General features: G+C 37.4%; 1 protein-coding gene across 1 annotated transcript in view; it reads left to right on the top strand.

Annotated features, from left to right (window-relative positions):
* Nucleotides 1-19,935, top strand: part of tweek (transmembrane protein KIAA1109 homolog tweek) — an 806,203-nt gene that overhangs the window by 430,134 nt on the left and 356,134 nt on the right. The window contains 1 exon segment of the mRNA XM_090388226.1: nucleotides 867-934. Within this exon segment, the coding sequence (XP_090244352.1) occupies nucleotides 867-934 (68 nt within the window).

Raw genomic sequence — 19,935 nt, 5'->3', positions numbered from 1 at the left:
GAAGAATTCTATAAGCGTTGAGCTTGCCCAAACCATTTATGGCCTTATACACCTCAATCAGATCATCTTGCAGGTGCCTAGTCTCCAGATGCTTCAATTTGCAGAACTTAAGGCTATCTTGGTAACAATAACCCTTTGTTCCATTCACTAATGTTGTTGCCCTTCTCTGTATGTGTTCTAGTGGCTCAACATCTTTCCAAAAATGAGGCCTCTAGACCTGTATGCAGTAATCAGCGTGTACTGACCATTGCCTTATACAAGTGGAGAATCACCTCCTTATTCCTGCTAGCAATATTCCTATATATCATTGACAAGACCTCATAAGCTACTTTTGCAGCTTGCCTGCACTATTCTGAAAACTTCACATCTGACTGCACAATTATCCCCAGGTCATTTTTATTCTCCACTATCCTGTGTGTCGTACCGCACAGTTGGTATGTTACTCTGATGTTATTCTACCCATATGCAGTACTTTGCATTTGTCAATGTTAAAACTTCAGTTGCTACCTCTGAGTCCATCTGCTCATCTCTTCTAGATCCTGTTGCAGTAATGTACCATCCTTACTGTCATTAACAGCCCTTCCAACCTTCATATCATCTGCAAACTTAGGCCTTAAGCCTGATATACCTTCATCAATATCATTAATGAATACAGAAAACAACAATGGGCCCAACATGGACCTATGGAGAAACCAATAATAATAACAATATGCAAAATGTAGTTTGCATAGCCAGTTTAGTGTATGGATTTAAATGACAACTTTGTAGATTACATGTTTTTATAAGTTCATTCTATATTTTAAACATTTATTATGTTTTTATTTTTTGGTTTGTTTATTTATTTAAAAATTTTTTTTGTCTTTTAGGGAATTATATGAAGTTGTTTGGAAAGGCACAAGTTGACTTGAACCTAGCATTAGGGCAGCTGATTAAGGTCAGTGTTTTATTAAATATGTTTGATTACATATGTATATAAGCACGTGCATGCACACACACATGCACATCTTGTATGGAAAAGAAATTGAAAACCATTGGCATATGATTCTAAAACTACATTAATTTATTTATTTTTTCTTATTAATTTATTTTATGAATTTTAAATATGCATTTGGCCTCGAACTGTCTGGAGTGCAGTTTGATGTAGGAAATGCAACTAGATTTGGTAGATATTTTCTTCAGAGGATGCGGAAGAGAAATTCTGCAGAATTTCTGTGACTCATTAACCTGTTACATGATTGTTGCATGTACTACAAATGAAAAATGTGCTGTTAACGCTGATATGGTGACACTTTATTGCAGGAATATGTTACAGGTCCAGCAGGACAGCATTTCTTCAAAATGCACCAATATCCATGGTCCAATCCCATTACGGTGGAAATGGGCCTTGTCTCCTCAAAGTATTTTCCATTGCCATTTGGGTGTCTGTTTCCATTTGTGCCAAGAATTATTTGAGAGCAATATCAGTCAAGTTTCAGCATTGCCCTTGTACAGTTGCTAGTTGTAGAGTTTGTATGGATAGAACCATAAAACCTTATTCAACATCTTGCATACTATTGTACACAGGACATCCAGCCACTTTGTTGCTGCGGGTGTACCAATTCTTCTTCTCTCTGTTACCAGTACTGGTACACTGATCAGTGACATGACAGTTCCTCAACCTGCTCTTGGTTGAGGAATTTGCATCTTCTTTCTGCCTTCACTAAAGGACTTCTTGTTTTCTTGAAGTGTGCAATCATTTCTTTGAAACTGCATGTGTTATTGGATGTTTTCGCCGATGCTTGTAATGCCTTCAATATAAAATTGTTGCTGCATTGTTTGCATTCTGGGAGTAAAGCATCACACAGTTAAAGTTTGCTTCTGATAAGGCTAGAGGCATTCTGGTTCTAACATTTATGATATCCTAATTTGCAGCATCTTATGTCTTCCATATTTATGCACAGGTGAAGTAGGACTATGGATATCATTACCAGCAGAACTCTGCCACCCTCTAGTGGGTGGCGCCTCCGTAGCCAGGTGGGAAGGAGCAGCAGTGCGTAGCACACGCGTCTTGATTAGACCGGGGTTCGAGCCTGTCACCACCAAATATGGAGGATGCGGAAAGGTCAGGGAATGACCACCGCATATCCCGGAGCAATATGGCCTTAGTTGCTAATGCTCCTAAAAACCAAATAACAACAACCCTCTAGTGATGTAATTTTTTTAAAATTTTTTATTTTATTTTTTATGTAATTCTCTTCTGCATCCTCTGAAGAACATAACCTTTTTTCTATTAGATCATGCTTCAAGTAGGTCTGAATATGGATACTTAATCACTGGGATTAAGTATTTAAATATAATCTGCAAATACTGAATTAAATCTTTGTTACTGGCATTTAACCATATGGTATCTGTCTTGTCTGTTTGTTTGTCGTCTGTATGTATCTTGACCTACAAGAGGAGTGCAGGATTATACAGTCACAAATTTATTCTTAAACTATGTACCTGTGGTGAATATTTTGCCAAAATATGTTCATAGAAGAAGTAAAGAATAATATTGAAATAATTACAAAAACCTCTCCCTTTGCTGCTAGCTAAGGTGTCAGTGGGACAGACTCGGGTAATAAAATATATTAAATATTAAAAATGCAATTTGATAATTTTTTACATATGTGACTATATCATCCTTAAAAAAAAATTGCAATTATTTTAGTTTACCCATGGTGAGTATTTTGCCAAAACCATAACATAAATATTGCTCAATGGTTTTGTAACAGAACTGTTAAAAAATAATGGATTTTGAAAATCTGTTAGGGAATTTTTTGGAAAATTCTGCTGCAAATTTTATTTTTTTAATTCACTTTAATTGCAATTTTTCCCCCCTCAATTTTTCTACTAAATAAAACCTATTTCAAAAGCAATAAGGTCAAAAGCAATAAGGTCAAAAGCTTGTTTAGTTTAGTCACATCTAGTGATGAAAGTTGTAATAATTGTGTGTAAGTACCTGTCACAAATATTTTGCCAAAACTGTAATGAAACTGTTGCTCAATTATTCCCTTATAGAAGGAACTGTTATAAAAATAATGGAAATTTGGAGAATCAGTCGGATAAATTTTTAAAAAAAATTTACTGCAATTTTTTTTTTTTTTTTTTTTTTTTTTAACTCAATTTGACTGCTAAATAAAACCTATTGCAAAAGCAATCAGGTCAAAAGCTTGTGTAGCCTTTGAGTTATTCATGTTTAAAGAGCATTCTGGACTGAGGGACTAAGCAAATTTCTATATAGGTGAAGCAAAGTGGCAAAACACTGTGATCCTGTATGCAAAAACTCTAAAGACTTTGAGAGAGAAGGTTTGCCTTGCTACTTGTTGTTCATCCACTGGTATAAATTCATCATGGTCATCTACGATAGCAATGTTGAACTACTGGCATGTGTGCAATGAGTGGTGTGGAGAGGAAAATATACAGATACATGGCTACCTATGAATAATTTTTACTATAAAAGAAGTTTGTTTTTTTAAAGCCAAATTTGTTTTATGGTTATCAGTCACATCTAGTGATGAAAGTGGTAATAATTGTGTGCAAAATTAAATCAACAGATACATCACTAGAAACTTTCAGGTACCGTTACTTTTATATAACAATGTTAAAGCCTGTTTTATACATATTTTAATCTTTTGTTTCAGCTTATTTTCAGAAAGTGGGATGGCAACTTTCCACCATTGCTGGTATATAGAGTTAAGGCAAAAGTCTTTTTATTATACCATTTTGTTTTATTTCCTCTGTATTGGTTTTATGCTAATCTGGCATAAAAATTAAAGACCAGTGAACAATTTTAATTATTTACAGACTCTCATTGGAGTTAGTTGATATGGCCATGCAAAAATAAATGTTTGTAAAATTAGATACATGTGTGTGGCTACAGTCATCTTTTAAACTACTATTTCTAATAATGAAATAGTTACTGTGAAATTATATTGCAACATTTTTACATTGAATTAGTTTAGAAATATAGAGAAAACAAATTAAAAAGAAATGAAAAAAATGAAACAAAAGTCAATATGAAAATATAAACATTAAAAAAAAAAGAAAATTGAAAAACACAGACCACAGTTTAGCTAAAACCTATAACCTTGCAGAATTCCCCTTAACACTGAGACCATAGCAACTGATAACAGTAGATGAATTATATAAAAGTAATGATAAAGGGCAAGGGAAACCCTTGATTTTCTGACTGTTGTCTCTTGACTCTGTCCCTTATCTCAATTATCAGGTGACACAGAAGCCTACGATAGATATAAACTAGTCTGATATCAATTCACAAAGGAGGTTAGGCAGGCAAAGGCAGATTACAAGAAATCTTTGGCAAAGGACACAAAGAAAAACAGCAAAGAGTTTACTTATGTAAACTCTAGAAGGAACGGGATGAATTAGATTGGTCCATTTAACATAATGGTTTGACTATTGAAGACCCTGCTCAAGTTGCTGATAAACTGAATGTGTATTTTGCATCTACATTCACACATGAGGAGTTATTCAAGGAGGGGAATGCCTGAAGTTTATGAAACTCGTAACAGGGTGCTATGTGATTTTGTGATAACTGAGAGCAAAGTGGAGGAGGAATTGTTGAAGATAAACATAAAAAAGGCAACTGGGGCAGATGGAATCTATCCAGTTATAATGAAGGAGGCAGAAAGGGAAGTAAGCAAACCCTTAGCCATAATTATGAGAGCATCCTTAGAGTCAGGGGAGGTTCCCATGGACGGGAGATGTGTAAATGTATCCCCAATTCACAAAAGAGGTTCAAAGGGTGACACAGATAATTATAGATCTATTAATTTAACTTATGTTCCGGAGAAAATAATGGAGTCACTAGTTAAAGAGGTGATACAGAATCACCTAGACAAGACAGCAGCAATAGTTCAGACACAGCATGGGTTTGTTAAGGGGAAGTCTTGTCTGTTTTTGGCACTAATGATATTAAGAGTAGGAGACTGGCAGAATTACTAAACAAGTACAGGTCACGTTGGAAAAAAGCCATGAATTAGGATTTAATTTGAAAGTGTCTGCAATTCTTCCCAGACACAATAGGAGGGAGTATGTGATGAGAGCCTTGTCGATCAATGCAGCCCTGAAGAGATTGTGCAAGGCTCAAGGAGTAGAATTTTTTCCAGCCTGGTCTGTGCTTGTTAACAGGACAGACTGCTTCTACAGGGATGGGAGACACTTAAATAGAAAGGGTGCAAGAATATTTGCTGATGCTACCGAGGCAGTGTTAGGTGGTTGGAAAACTGCTATATTGGGGGGATACATGGACTAATAGATTAACAGTAGTCGCTGGCAGAGGTGAAAATGATTCTTGCACTGCTTCTATTGGAATGAGCAGCAGCCTGGAAAACAAGATGCAGGGGATTTCAGAGACTGCTGGGAGTCATTGTGGTACAAGTAAATACATGGGTTGTGTGAGGGTAGCTAAGAATAGGAACAGGTGCATGTATACTTGCATGTACACACACCAATGCTAGGAGTTTGGTAAATAAATTTGATGAATTTGAGGTGTTGATCAAAACATCAAAGGCATCAAAATGATATTGTTGAGATATCACAGACGTGGTGTCACACAGATATAAGGTATGCAGGGGTTATGCTATTAGTTAAGAAACACATAAAATCCAAGGAGGTACAGCCAGTTGACATCGCCTGACAGTGCAGTGTCGAGTCAGTTTGGTGTGACCTAAGCACTGGGAAATCAAAATTGCGAGTAGGAGTGTGTTATAGGCCTAATGACTCTGATGAATATAATAAAAATACTGTACAGGGAAATAGAGTGGGCCAGTAAATCAGAGAGTCTTATAATGGGGGATTTTAATTTTCCGGATAGTGACTGGAATTTGTGGGTTGGTCACTCACACGCTAGCAAGGCTTTTGTGGATTTTTTGGATGATTGTTTTTTACATCAGCATGTTTGGGAGGCAACTAGAGGGAGTAATACTCTTGATCTGATTATCAGTAGTGATTCTTCATGCATTAAGAATCTGCAGGTAAAGGAACCAGTAGGTGGCAGTGATCACAGTGTGCTGAAGTGGGATTTACTCAAAGAGGTAACTACCATCAAGGGTAAAGGGAAGGGTTTTTGCTCTTGTAAAGATGACTCTGGAAGTCTGAGACTTCCAGAGTCATCTCTGGAATTTAAATTCCAGAGATGACTCTGGAATTTAAATTCTATACGGTGGGACCAACTGATGATGTTACCAACAGCAAATTCAAAATGGGAAGCATTCAAAGAATTAATATTTGGAAGCTTTACATACCAACTAAGAAATATTGTCCAAAGTTTAATGGATGTCAGACGAACTAATGAGACATGTGGCAGAGAAGAAAAATGCATGGGATACACATAAATTAATAGGTGACATGGAAGCCTACGATAGATATAAGCTAGTCTGTAACCAAGTCACAAAGGTGGTTAGGCAAGCAAAGGCAGATTATGAGAAACCTTTTGCAAAGGATGCAAAGAAAAAAGCAAAGAGTTCTTTACCTATACAAATTCTAGAAGGAAGGGGATGAATCAGATTGGTCCACTGGATATCGATGGTTCAACTGTTGATGATCCTGATTAGGTGGCTAACAAACTAAATGAGTATTATGCATCTACATTCACACGTGAAAGTTATTCAGGGAGGGGAATGCCAGAGGTGAAATAAATTCTGGCAGTGAGCTAGATGATTTTGTAATAACTGAGAGGAAAGTGAAGGAGAAATTATTGAAGATAAACATAAGAAAGGCACCTGGGGTGGATGGGATTTAACCAGTTATATTAAAGGATAAAGCAAACCCTTATCCATAATTATGAGAGCTTATTTGGACTCAGGGAAGGTACCCATGGACTGGAGATGTGCAAATGTGACCCCAATTCATAAAGGAGGATCAAAGGGCGACACAAGTAATTATAGACCTGTTAGTTTAACTTCTCTTCCAGGGAAATTAATGGAGGCACTGGTTAAAGAAGTACTGCAGGATCATCTAGACAAGACTTCAGTTATAGCTCGTATATATGATATCAAAGTTATTTCCTGCATCCAGTTGCTCTGTGACCACATCATAGTATCCAATCAAATTGGTCAGACAAGACTTCCCCTTAACAAACCCATACTGTGTCCGAAAGACTTTTTGACACCGTTGCACATAGAAGAATGCTGCACAGATTGTAGCAGTGCAGCATTGGAGGCAAATTGCTGCTATGGATAAAGGGATGGTTGAGTGTGAGAAGACAGAGTGGTAATCAATGGACACTGCACTTTGTGGACTAATGTTATTAGTGGAGTCCCTCAGGGTTCAGTGTTGGGTCCATTGTTGATTTCTGTATTTATAAATGATATTGATGATGGTATATCAGGCTTAATGTCCAAGTTTGCAGACAATACAAAGGTTGGCAGAGTTTTTATGGACAGTAATGACAGTATGCTGCTGCAACAGGATCTAGAAAAGTCGAGCAGATGGGCTGAGAGGTGGCAAATGAAGTTTAACATTGACAAATGTAAAGTACTACATATGGGAAACAGTAACCCCGGAGTATTAACTCTGTTGTACTACACTGACAGGGTTAGAGAATGAAAAGGACCTAGCGGTAATTGTGCAGGCAGATATGTGCACTGCAGACAGTCTGCAAGAATAGCTCATGGTGTCTTGTTAATGATATACAGGAATTTTTCTAGCAGGGATAAGGAGGTAATTATCCTCTTGTATAAAGCAAAGGTCAGGCCACACCTTGAGTACTGTATACAGGTCTTGAATGGTTTGAGCATGCTCAATGCTGATGAGATTCTTCCTTTTAGTCAGAATAATCACCTGAGAGGGCATAAATTCAAATTGAGGAAAGGCAGTTTTAGGATAGATGTGGAAGTTTGCCTTTAGCCAGCAGGTAGTTGATTGGTGGAACAGACTTCCATCTTTGTTGTGGAAGTTGATAGCCTAAATAAATTTAAGACTAAGCTGGATGGGTATTTGGAACGAATGGAGGGGTGAAATCGGAACTTTTTTTTTTTTTGGTTGATTCTGCATAAGCTTGCTTTCTTGCATCGTGTGCCTCTACTAATGCTGACCAATTTGATTGGATGCTACGATGTAGTTACAAAGGAACTGAATGCTAAAAATAATTTTGATATCATATATTTGGATTTCAGGAAAGTTAATAAAGGTTTTGATATTGTTGCACATTGAAGACTGCTGAACAAATTGGAGCGGCATGGCATTAAGGGCAAGTTACTGGAATGGATAAAGGGATGGTTGAGTGGGAGACGGCAGAGACGAGTAATAAATGGACACTGATCTATGTGGACTAATGTTATTAGTGGTGTCTCCCGGGGTTTGGTTTGTTTGTTTGTTTGTTATTTGGTTTTTAGGAGCATTAGCAACTAAGGCCATATTGCTCCGTGAATATGCGGTGGTCATTCCCTGACCTTTCCGCATCCTCCTTATTTGGTGGTGACGGGCTCGAACCCCGGTCTAATCAAGAAGCGTGTGCTACGCACTGCTGCTCCTTCCCACCTGGCTACGGAGGCGCCCGGGGTTTGGTGCTGTACCCATTGTTGTTTTGTGTATTTATCAATGATATCGATGAAGTTATATCAGGCTTAATATCCAAGTTTGCAGATAATATAAAGGTTGGCAGGGTTTTTAATGACACTAAAGATAGTATGCTACTGCAACAGGATCTAGAAAAGTTAGGCAAATGGGGCTGAGAAGTGGCATTGACAAATGCAATGTACCGCATATGGTTAGCAGTAACTCAAGAGAAACGTACCAACTGTGTGGTACTACACTCAGGGAGATGGAGAATGAAAAGGACCCGGGGGGGTAGTTATGCAGTCAGATATGAAGTTCTCTGAGCAGTGCAGATGGGCTGCCAGAGCAGGTCATGGAGTTTTTTGTCAATGATATATAGGAATTTTGCTAGCAGAGGCAAGGAGGTGATTATCCCTTTTGTATAAGGCAGTGGTCAGGCCACACCTTGAGTACTGTATACAGGTGTGGAGGCCTCATTTTAAGAATGATGTAGAGTTGCTAGAACAAATACAGAGAAGGGCAAGATTGGTGAGAGGAACAAAGGGGTGTGCTTATGAATGAAAGCTTAATTTCTGCAAGTTGCAGCATCTGGAGACTAGCCACCTGCGAGGTGATCTGATTGAGGTTTTTAAGGCCTTGAATGGTTTGAACAGGCTCAATGCTGACAGGATAATTCCGCTTGCTCAGACTAAGAACCTGAGGGGGCATAGATTCAAATTGAGGAAAGACAGTTGTAGAATAGATGTACAGACGTTTGCCTTTATCCAACGGGTAGTTGATTGCTGAAACAGACTTTCATCTGTTGTTGTGGAAGTTGATTGGTTAAATAAATTTAAGGCTGAACTAGACAAACATTTGGAGTGACCAGATTTGTGAATTTTTTTTTTTTTTTTTTGGCTGATGCTGTATAAGCTTGCTTTCTTGCATCATATGCCTCAATGAATGCCAATGCTAATAATCTCCCTTGTTTCTTACAGTTTCTGAATTTGGGATTGTATTATTTGGTCACTTTGCTTCATTTACGGAATATTTTTTCCTCATGAAGTTTAAAATAAATCAGATGGCATAATTGTGAACTCCTCTTGTTAGTGAATTGGAATCCTGGTCTTTAGAATCAGGGTTCTTCAATTAACATTAAAATGTTTCCTTTCCTTAACTTAAAGTCAGCTCTGTTATTCTTGAATCTATATTAATTTTCTTCCAGTGAGAATTGTTCCCATTATGTTAAAAAATTTCTGTTTTATCTCTTAAACTTTAGGTTCCACCACAGTTAGTAAATGTATGTGAGCCTTTTATGCTTTCCTGTAGTAATTTTGGCTGTGCATACAAACCACCAAGAAAAAAAGTTTGATAGCAAGATCAATGAGAATATTTTTGAGCAAGATCAAGTGCTCCATGGCTGAGTTAATTTGAGCTTTATTCTTTTTGGAATGTCAATGGTATATGTAATCCAACCATGATTAAAGCAGCACTCTTGATCACATATCCTATGGCACCTCCTCCATAGCCAGGTGAGCAGGAGCAGCAGTGCATAGCACATGCTTCTTGATTAGACTGGGGTTCAAGCCTGTGACCACCAAATATGGAGGATGCGGAAAGGTCAGGGAATGACCACCGCATATCCACGGAGCAGTATGGGCTTAGTTCTAATGCTCCTAAAAACCAAACAACAAACAACATACTCTACTGTGGATGGATTTATATTTGTGAACAAGAAATCAAGGATTTCATTGTTTCTCGTAAGACTTAAAACAGTTTAAGAATAGTTGCTATGCATTGATCCAGAATTGACTTTTATGTTTGCACTTGGCTGTGAACAGGGAGATTAAATGCACCGTATAAAGTGGTGTGAATTTTGAGGTTCAGCGCTGATACCATCCATATAATAATATATGCATTAAGTTTAAATAGCTTCTTGTAACAAATCCAAAGCCAAATTCACTGTGGAACCAGTTGATGCTTCTTTTAAAATCCCTTTCACTGACTACAAAAGAGCAACAAACTCCTTCAGATTAGACCGAATTGTTGTCCTCCATGGCAGCTTATTCAGTGTAATAAATATTATTGTCTGTCTCATTTGGAGAGGTCTGGGTTCCATTTCCACCTGTTGTGATTGGAGAAATTCTTTAGATCTCTTCAATCAGGGCTATAGTTTCTCAGTCTCAGGCTGATAGAAAAAGTAGTGTGACCTAATGAATTATTCCAGATTCTTTTCACCTGCACAACCTGCAAACAGCCCATTTTGGGCTGACAAAAGACTCATAGCCAACATTTTGATTGGCCACCTGGTATGGATGAGAGAGGAGAAATGGGAAATGATTACAAAAGGAATTGGAATTTATTCCTTACCCACAGTTGTGGTAATCATATCACACCAACAAAGAGGTTCAGCGCTGATACCATCCATATAATAATATATGCATTAAGTTTAAATAGCTTCTTGTAACAAATCCAAAGCCAAATTCACTGTGGAACCAGTTGATGCTTCTTTTAAAATCCCTTTCACTGACTACAAAAGAGCAACAAACTCCTTCAGATTAGACCGAATTGTTGTCCTCCATGGCAGCTTATTCAGTGTAATAAATATTATTGTCTGTCTCATTTGGAGAGGTCTGGGTTCCATTTCCACCTGTTGTGATTGGAGAAATTCTTTAGATCTCTGTGTGCATTTTTAACAATCTTAAATTGCAACTTAATTAGTGTAAGAACTGCCACTTTTATTTTTCTCTGTTTTTGCCAAAAGTTTTGTATCTGCTAAGAGCAAGCAAAATAAGTTCAGAGATATCATTTTGTTTGAAGAAGTATTGCTTATAAAACTGATAAAATAACAGTAAGAAAGTTTGATGGCTAATTAAACTTGAGAAGGACATATCAGTTTTGGTCATGACTGGCTTCCTAATGAGTACACTCAAGGCAGTCATAGCCAATGGTGCTAATGCTTTGTTTACATCACTATAAGCAAGAAGCAGTTCCGTCAAGTACATAAGCATTGGCAAAATTATGTAAGGAAACAAGCTTGTGAAATACCAGCCAAAAAAATTTAATTAAATTTAATTAAAATATAAAATAAAGGAAAGGTGACACTCTCCTCATCTCATTTACCTGTTCCTTTTGAGGATTCAATCCCTTCAGTCTCTCCTTAACATGTCAGCAGTTATGTGACAGTTACTGGTCTTGCAGAATGCATGCATCATGGGGACCCTGATTTTTAAACACTCAGCAATGAGTGTTTAAAAAAGGCAGTGCAAATTCTCATGTATGAGAATTTGCACTGCCTTTTTTTCTTTCTTCTGGCCATCTATATTATCTAATTTGCAACACTAAGTTATCATATGTCTCAAGCGTTTAGGGCATAAGCCTCAAGCTATGAAGGAGTCTAGACTATGTATAAATATAGTGCAAATGCATCAGGAATACATAGCTATATCTGAATAAATCAGATTATTAATAAAACGGCATCGTTTTAAGTTATATCTCATATTGTGAATACCTTCACAACGAGTTGCCATGATATTGCACTACTTCGAATAAGTAACGCTTCACCTAAGGAGAAGACTAATGTTACTTATTCTCAGATGGATACCACCACCCAGACGGCACCGTTTCAGGGCTATTTGGCCCTTCTTCGGTGGGTGGGTAGGTACCCGAGTGATGCAATGATGGCAAAACAGTTATGAAGTATAACTCCACAATATGAGAGATGCCTGATGGTGTATCATGTATTTAGACTCAAGCGTTTAGGGCATAAGCCTCAAGCTATGAAGGAGTCTAGACTATGTATAAATATAGTGCAAATGCATCAGGAATACATAGCTATATCTGAATAAATCAGATTATTAATAAAACGGCATCGTTTTAAGTTATATCTCATATTGTGAATACCTTCACAACGAGTTGCCATGATATTGCACTACTTCAAATAAGTAACGCTTCACCTAAGGAGAAGACTAATGTTACTTATTCTCAGATGGATACCACCACCCAGACGGCACCGTTTCAGGGCTATTTGGCCCTTCTTCGGTGGGTGGGTAGGTACCCGAGTGATGCAATGATGGCAAAACAGTTATGAAGTATAACTCCACAATATGAGAGATGCCTGATGGTGTATCATGTATTTAGACTCAAGCGTTTAGGGCATAAGCCTCAAGCTATGAAGGAGTCTAGACTATGTATAAATATAGTGCAAATGCATCAGGAATACATAGCTATATCTGAATAAATCAGATTATTAATAAAACGGCATCGTTTTAAGTTATATCTCATATTGTGAATACCTTCACAACGAGTTGCCATGATATTGCACTACTTCGAATAAGTAACGCTTCACCTAAGGAGAAGACTAATGTTACTTATTCTCAGATGGATACCACCACCCAGACGGCACCGTTTCAGGGCTATTTGGCCCTTCTTCGGTGGGTGGGTAGGTACCCGAGTGATGCAATGATGGCAAAACAGTTATGAAGTATAACTCCACAATATGAGAGATGCCTGATGGTGTATCATCAGGAGAAGACTCAAGTCTTCTCCTTAGGTGAAGCGTTACTTATTCGAAGTAGTGCAATATCATGGCAACTCGTTGTGAAGGTATTCACAATATGAGATATAACTTAAAACGATGCCGTTTTATTAATAATCTGATTTATTCAGATATAGCTATGTATTCCTGATGCATTTGCACTATATTTATACATAGTCTAGACTCCTTCATAGCTTGAGGCTTATGCCCTAAACGCTTGAGTCTAAATACATGATACACCATCAGGCATCTCTCATATTGTGGAGTTATACTTCATAACTGTTTTGCCATCATTGCATCACTCGGGTACCTACCCACCCACCGAAGAAGGGCCAAATAGCCCTGAAACGGTGCCGTCTGGGGTGGTATCCATCTGAGAATAAGTAACATTAGTCTTCTCCTTAGGTGAAGCGTTACTTATTCGAAGTAGTGCAATATCATGGCAACTCGTTGTGAAGGTATTCACAATATGAGATATAACTTAAAACGATGCCGTTTTATTAATAATCTGATTTATTCAGATATAGCTATGTATTCCTGATGCATTTGCACTATATTTATACATAGTCTAGACTCCTTCATAGCTTGAGGCTTATGCCCTAAACGCTTGAGTCTAAATACATGATACACCATCAGGCATCTCTCATATTGTGGAGTTATACTTCATAACTGTTTTGCCATCATTGCATCACTCGGGTACCTACCCACCCACCGAAGAAGGGCCAAATAGCCCTGAAACGGTGCCGTCTGGGTGGTGGTATCCATCTGAGAATAAGTAACATTAGTCTTCTCCTTAGGTGAAGCGTTACTTATTCGAAGTAGTGCAATATCATGGCAACTCGTTGTGAAGGTATTCACAATATGAGATATAACTTAAAACGATGCCGTTTTATTAATAATCTGATTTATTCAGATATAGCTATGTATTCCTGATGCATTTGCACTATATTTATACATAGTTATCATATGTGTAATAGCATTAATTATACACACACAAAAAAAATCATATTTTATTTTGTTATGCCATGACTGCAGTTTTAAAAGGTTTATAATGCAACTACCAATAGATAAATTTTCTTGAAATTCTTTTACCAGATGAGAAACATACTGAAGCAGAAATGATTTAAAATGAAATATAAAATTTTCGTTTTATTTTAAATCATTTTAATTAATAATGAAATAATTTTAATTGAAATTCAATATATTTTTTATTTATTTTAAAAAACAATTTTGTTCTTAAACGTACACTCTTCTTTCCTTTAGATGCAAAAGAAAGTTGTCATGAAAATTTCAATTTAACACCAGTTTTTAGAAGTTTATTATTATTATTATTAGCCATATGGTGCAAGGAAGCCTGAGGCTTATGCACCAGCCAAAAAAAAATTTCTGTATTAGCCTGAGAGAGAGAGAGAGAGAGAGAGAGAGAGAGAGAGAGAGAGAGAGAGAGAGAGAGGGAATGAAATCACCAAGAAAGAGAAGAATGGTAATATTCAGCTCTGGACCCTGGGTGTGTGCCAAGCCCATACTCACCAGAAGTGAGCCTTCCAGTAGAGTTTTTTTATCTTTAATTTTTTTTAATAGATCAAATACATATTCAGGAAAGGTGCTGTAGTAATATTGTTTTTCAATAAACAGTTCTGTTTGAGTAATGTGAACCCCTTTTACCCAGTGCACAATGTGGTGTTTTGTATTTGACACCAGTCCTTGCAATTTATAATGCACCTTCCAGTAGATGAATTTTTAAAATTTTTCTAAGTGGATGTAAATACACACAGAAAGAATGTATAATCATATATTTTTTTTCCAAAAAGCAATTCATTATTTTTTTATTTAGCATTAGCATTAGCATTAGTAGAGGCATATGATGCAAGAAAGCAAGCTTATTCAGCATCAGCCAAAAAAAAAAAAAAAACCCACTACTCCCATTTCACCCCTCCGTTCGTTCGAAATACCTGTCCAGCTGAGCCTTAAATTTGTTTAGGCTATCAACTTCAACAACAAGCGATGGGAGTCTATTCCACAAACCAACTGCCTGCTGGCTAAAGGCAAATTTCCGCACATCAATCCGACATCCGTCCTTCCTCAATTTGAATTTATGCCCTCTCAGGTGATTATTCTGAGCAAGAGGAAGAATCCCATCGGCATTGAGCATGCTCAAGCCATTCAAAGCCTTATACACCTCTATCAGATCACCTCGCCGATGCCTAGTCTCCAGGCTCTGTAATTTGCAAAACTTAAGCCTTTCTTCGTAAGAGCAACCCTTTGTTCCATTCACTAATCTTGTTGCCCTTCTCTGTACTCGTTCCAGCAGCTCTACATCCCTCTTGAAATGAGGCCTCCAGACCTGTATACAGTACTCAAGGTGTGGCCTGAACAATGCCTTATACAAGGGAGTAATCACATCCCTGTCCCTGCTAGAAAAATTCCTGTATATCATTGACAAGACACCATGAGCTACTCTTGCAGCTCGTATGCACTGCTCAGAGAATTTCATATCTGCCTGCACAATTACCCCCAGGTCCTTTTCATTCTCTACCACTGTCATCGTAGTACCACAGAGTTGATACGTTGATCTGGGGTTACTGTTTCCCATATGTAGTACTTTACATTTGTCAATGTTAAACTTCATTTGCCACCTCTCAGCCCATCTGCTCAACCTTTCCAGATCCTGTTGCAGCAGCATAGTATCAGTAGTGTTGTTAACAACCCTGCCAACCTTGGTATCGTCTGCAAACTTGAACATTAAGCCTGATACACCATCATCAATATCATTTATAAATACAGAAAACAACAATGGACCCAACACTGAACCCTGAGGAACTCCACTAATAACATTAGTCCACGTTGAGCAGTGTCCATTGATTACCACTCTCTGTCTTCTGCCACTCAACCATCCCTTTATCCATAACAGCAATTTGCCTCCATTGCCACACTTCTCCAATTTGTGCAGCAGTCTTCCATGTGCAACAGTATCAAAAGCCTTTCTAAGATCCAAATATATAATATCAAAGTTATTCCCTGCATCCAGTTCTTTTGTGACTGCATCTTAGTATCCAATCAAATTGGTCAGACAAGACCTGCCCTTAACAAAACCATGCTGTGTCTGAGCTATAACTGAATTCTTGTCCAGATGATCCTGCAGTGCTTCTTTAACCAGTGCCTCCATTAATTTTCTTGGAACCGAAGTTAAACTAACAGGTCTATAATTACTTGTGTCAGCCTTTGATCCTCCTTTGTGAATTGGGGTTACATTTGCACATCTCCAGTCCATGGGTGCCTCCCCTGAGTCCAAAGAAGCTCTCATAATTATGGCTAGGGGTTTGCTTACTTCCTTTGCTGCCTCCTTTAATATAACTGCATAGATCCCATCCACCCCGGGTGCCTTTTTCATGTTTATCCTCAACAATTTCTCCTCCACTTTCCTCTCAGTTATTAGAAAATAATCTATCTCACTGCCAATGTTTACTTCACCTACGACATTCCCCTTCGTGAATAACTCCTCATGTGAGAATGTAGATGGAAAATACTTGTTTAGATTGTTAGCCACCTGAGCTGGATCCTCAACTGTTGAACCATCAACATCCAGTGGACCAATCTGATTTATCCCTTTCCTTCTTGAGTTTAAATAGGTAGAGAACTCTTTTCTGTTTTTCTTTGCGTCCTTTGCCAAGGATTTCTCATAATCTGCCTTTGCCTGCCTAATCTCCTTTGTGACTTGGTTACAGACCAACTTATATCTATCATAGGCTTCCATGTCACCCATTAATTTGTATGTATGCCATGCATTTTTCTTCTCTGCCATATGTCTCATTAGTTCATCTGACAACCATTTAGGCCTGAACCTTGAACAATATTTCTTGGTTGGTATGTAAAGCCTGGAAGCTTCCAAGATTAGTTCCTTGAATGCTTCCCATTTTGAATTTGCTGTTGGTAACATCATCAGTTGGTCCCACTGTATAGAATTTAAATACTGTCTCAGACCATCATAGTTGCCTTTACGAAAGCAAAAACCCTTCCCTTTACTTCTGATGGTAGTTACCTCCTTGAGTAAATCCCACTTCAGCACACTGTGATCACTGCCACCCAGTGGTTCCTTTATCTGCAGATTCCTAATGCATGAAGAATCACTACTGATAATCAGATCAAGAGTATTATTCCCTCTAGTTGCCTCCCGAACATGCTGGTGTAGAAAACAGTCATCCAATAAATCCACAAAAGCCTTGCTAGTGTGTGAGTGACCAGCCCACAAATTCCAGTCAATATCTGGGAAATTAAAATCCCCCATTATAAGACTCTCTGATTTACTGGCCCATTCTATTTCCCTGTACAGTATCTTATTATACTCATCAGAGTCATTAGGCCTATAGCACACTCCTACTCTCAATTTTGATTTACCTATGCTTATGTCACACCAAACTGACTCGACACTGCCCTGTCTATCAATGTCGACTGGCTTCACTTCCTTGGATTTTGTGTTTTTTAACTAATAGCATAACCCCTCCTCCCCTCCTGTCCTGTCTATCCTTTCTATACACATTGTACTCCCCAAATTCCAGTTCTGCATTCCTTATATCTGTGTGACACCACGTCTCTGATATCCCAACAATATTTTTGCCTTTGATGTTTCGAGCAATACCTCAAATTCATCAAATGTATTTACTAAACTCCTAGCAAAGTGTGACTTTGCACACAAAGTCACACTTATATACAGTAGCCTTTCATATTTGATCCTGCATTTCTTTTATTTGCATATTAACTTATGGAAAAGGTGAAGTTAAAATGTGGAAGAAGATATTTTCAAGGTATGGAGTAAATTTTAATCATAAATTTAAAGGAGAGAGATGGCTCCTATATGATATGGAAGTAGCAATTAGAGAAAGGCTAATTTGTAATCCTTGTTCTGGCTCATTATGCTTGTGAACAAGAACTTAGTAAAGGGTTTGTAATGTGATACTAGTTTATTAATGTTGTGTTCTTTAAAGTGTTTGAATATTTTATTTCTTGTATAGGGTAAATACTGTGATGGTTGACTAAATGAAGGAGCTGAGGACATTAGTAAAGAAGAGAAAATGATTGAAATGGAAGAAACAGTGCCCAAGGAAATATCTATAGAAAATGCACACAGCAGAGATTGAATGTCTGTAAGATAGAGTTGAGCATCTGTGAGAGTTGGGTTATTAATTAATTTGAGTGTGCTCTTTTGGAGAGAGCCTAGGAATTAAGACAGGTTTTTGGGGTGCCACCTGGATGTGGAAAAAATATTCCATGGTAATGCAGATTTAAGATTGGTACAGAGTCAGCAGCTGTTTAGAAGAAAAAGTAATGCCAAGAGGAAAAAACGTTTTTTTTTTAATTAATACTTTGGATGTAATATTTGTTTCATATGCCAAGAATTAGAAGTCATAATTATCCCAAAAAATATGATATGTGATCTTTTCTAGAAATCTGAGTGCTCTTGATGGTGGCTCTTTTTAGAAGGTGTTTTTTTTTTTTTTTTTTTTTTGCAAGAAATAAGACAAGGCTGAGTTTTAGAAGTATTAAAGTTAATTAAATTCTCTTTGTTCCATTACTATCACATGTTAAAAGAGCTCAGTGAAGAGTCACTTCATGTCTTACTCCTTCTATATAACCAGATTTTTACAGAAGATGCTTTCCTTGATACCTGGTGACATTCACATGCCATAGCTTTATTAAAACCTGGCTTAATGAATTCACTATCAGCCTATTGCCCTTGCCAGCTGTATGGGAAAAATAATGGAAAAAATGGTACTCTCTCGTCTCACCTGGTCGCTGATCAAATGCAATCTTATCAGCTCATCACAGTGTGGATTTCATACAGCTAGATCAAATTTAGACTTCTTGATTCTAACAGAAACTCAGATTTGCAATGCATTTGTAAGAAGGGCACATTTGACCATAGCTTATTTAGATATTGAGAGAGCTTTTGACATAGCTTGGCAATATGAAATTCTCCATGATCTATGCATATTTCGCTTTAGGGGCAGTCTCCCAAAGTTTATACAGGTAACCCCCCCCCCCCCCCCCGTAATACAGTATTTCTACAACACGGTTTCACTCTAACACAATTGATAAATTTCGACAATCCTCACACAACACGGTACTTATATAACATAGTTAGAGAATTGTGGCAAGCTTCACATAACACGGTATTTTTGAGCTTTTGTGCAGAGAAAACCTTGCTATTATGTTGGATGTAATTTTTCAACATTTCCATTCTTTTTTGTGAATCCCTGCTGTTGACTCACTGGTTGTTATGCAAAAAAAATTATTGGGAAATCCCCATATTTTATTTTGTTCGAAAATCTCTATGTTAGGTTCTGTGTTATCGAGGTTGTGCTTGTTTGAGACCATAAAAAATTGTGACTTCAAAGCATGCAGTTCATGACTTTTCTGATTTTTGTAAAGTTATTATGGTTTTCATTTGATCATTTATAAATTTTTCCAGGTATGTATTACTAAACGTTGTTCTTAAGTATTGGAATTTAATTCATAACAAAGATAACCTAACCTAAATTATGCCTAAGGAACTTAGGCATAATTTAGGTTAGGTTATCTTAGTTTAGTTGATATGTTAATCTGGGATTACTGTTACCCATATGCAGTATTTATCAGTGTTAAACCTCATTGCATCTTCATATCATTATTTGCAAACTTATACATTCATTGTTATTGTTAATAAATAAAGAAAACTACAATGGGCCCAGCACTGAATCCTGAGGGACTCCACTAATAACATTAGTTCACGATGAGCAGTGTCCATTGATTACCACTCTGTCTTCTCCCACTCAACCATCCCTTTATCCATAGCAGCAGTTTGCCCCCAATGCCACACTTCTCCAATTTGTGCAGCAGTCTTC

The sequence above is a fragment of the Mastigoproctus giganteus genome, chromosome 2, assembly GCF_048544385.1.
Source record: "Mastigoproctus giganteus isolate SK-2022 chromosome 2, ASM4854438v1, whole genome shotgun sequence".
Lineage (NCBI taxonomy): Eukaryota > Metazoa > Arthropoda > Arachnida > Uropygi > Thelyphonidae > Mastigoproctus > Mastigoproctus giganteus.
This window is presented reverse-complemented; position numbering and strand designations above follow the sequence as displayed.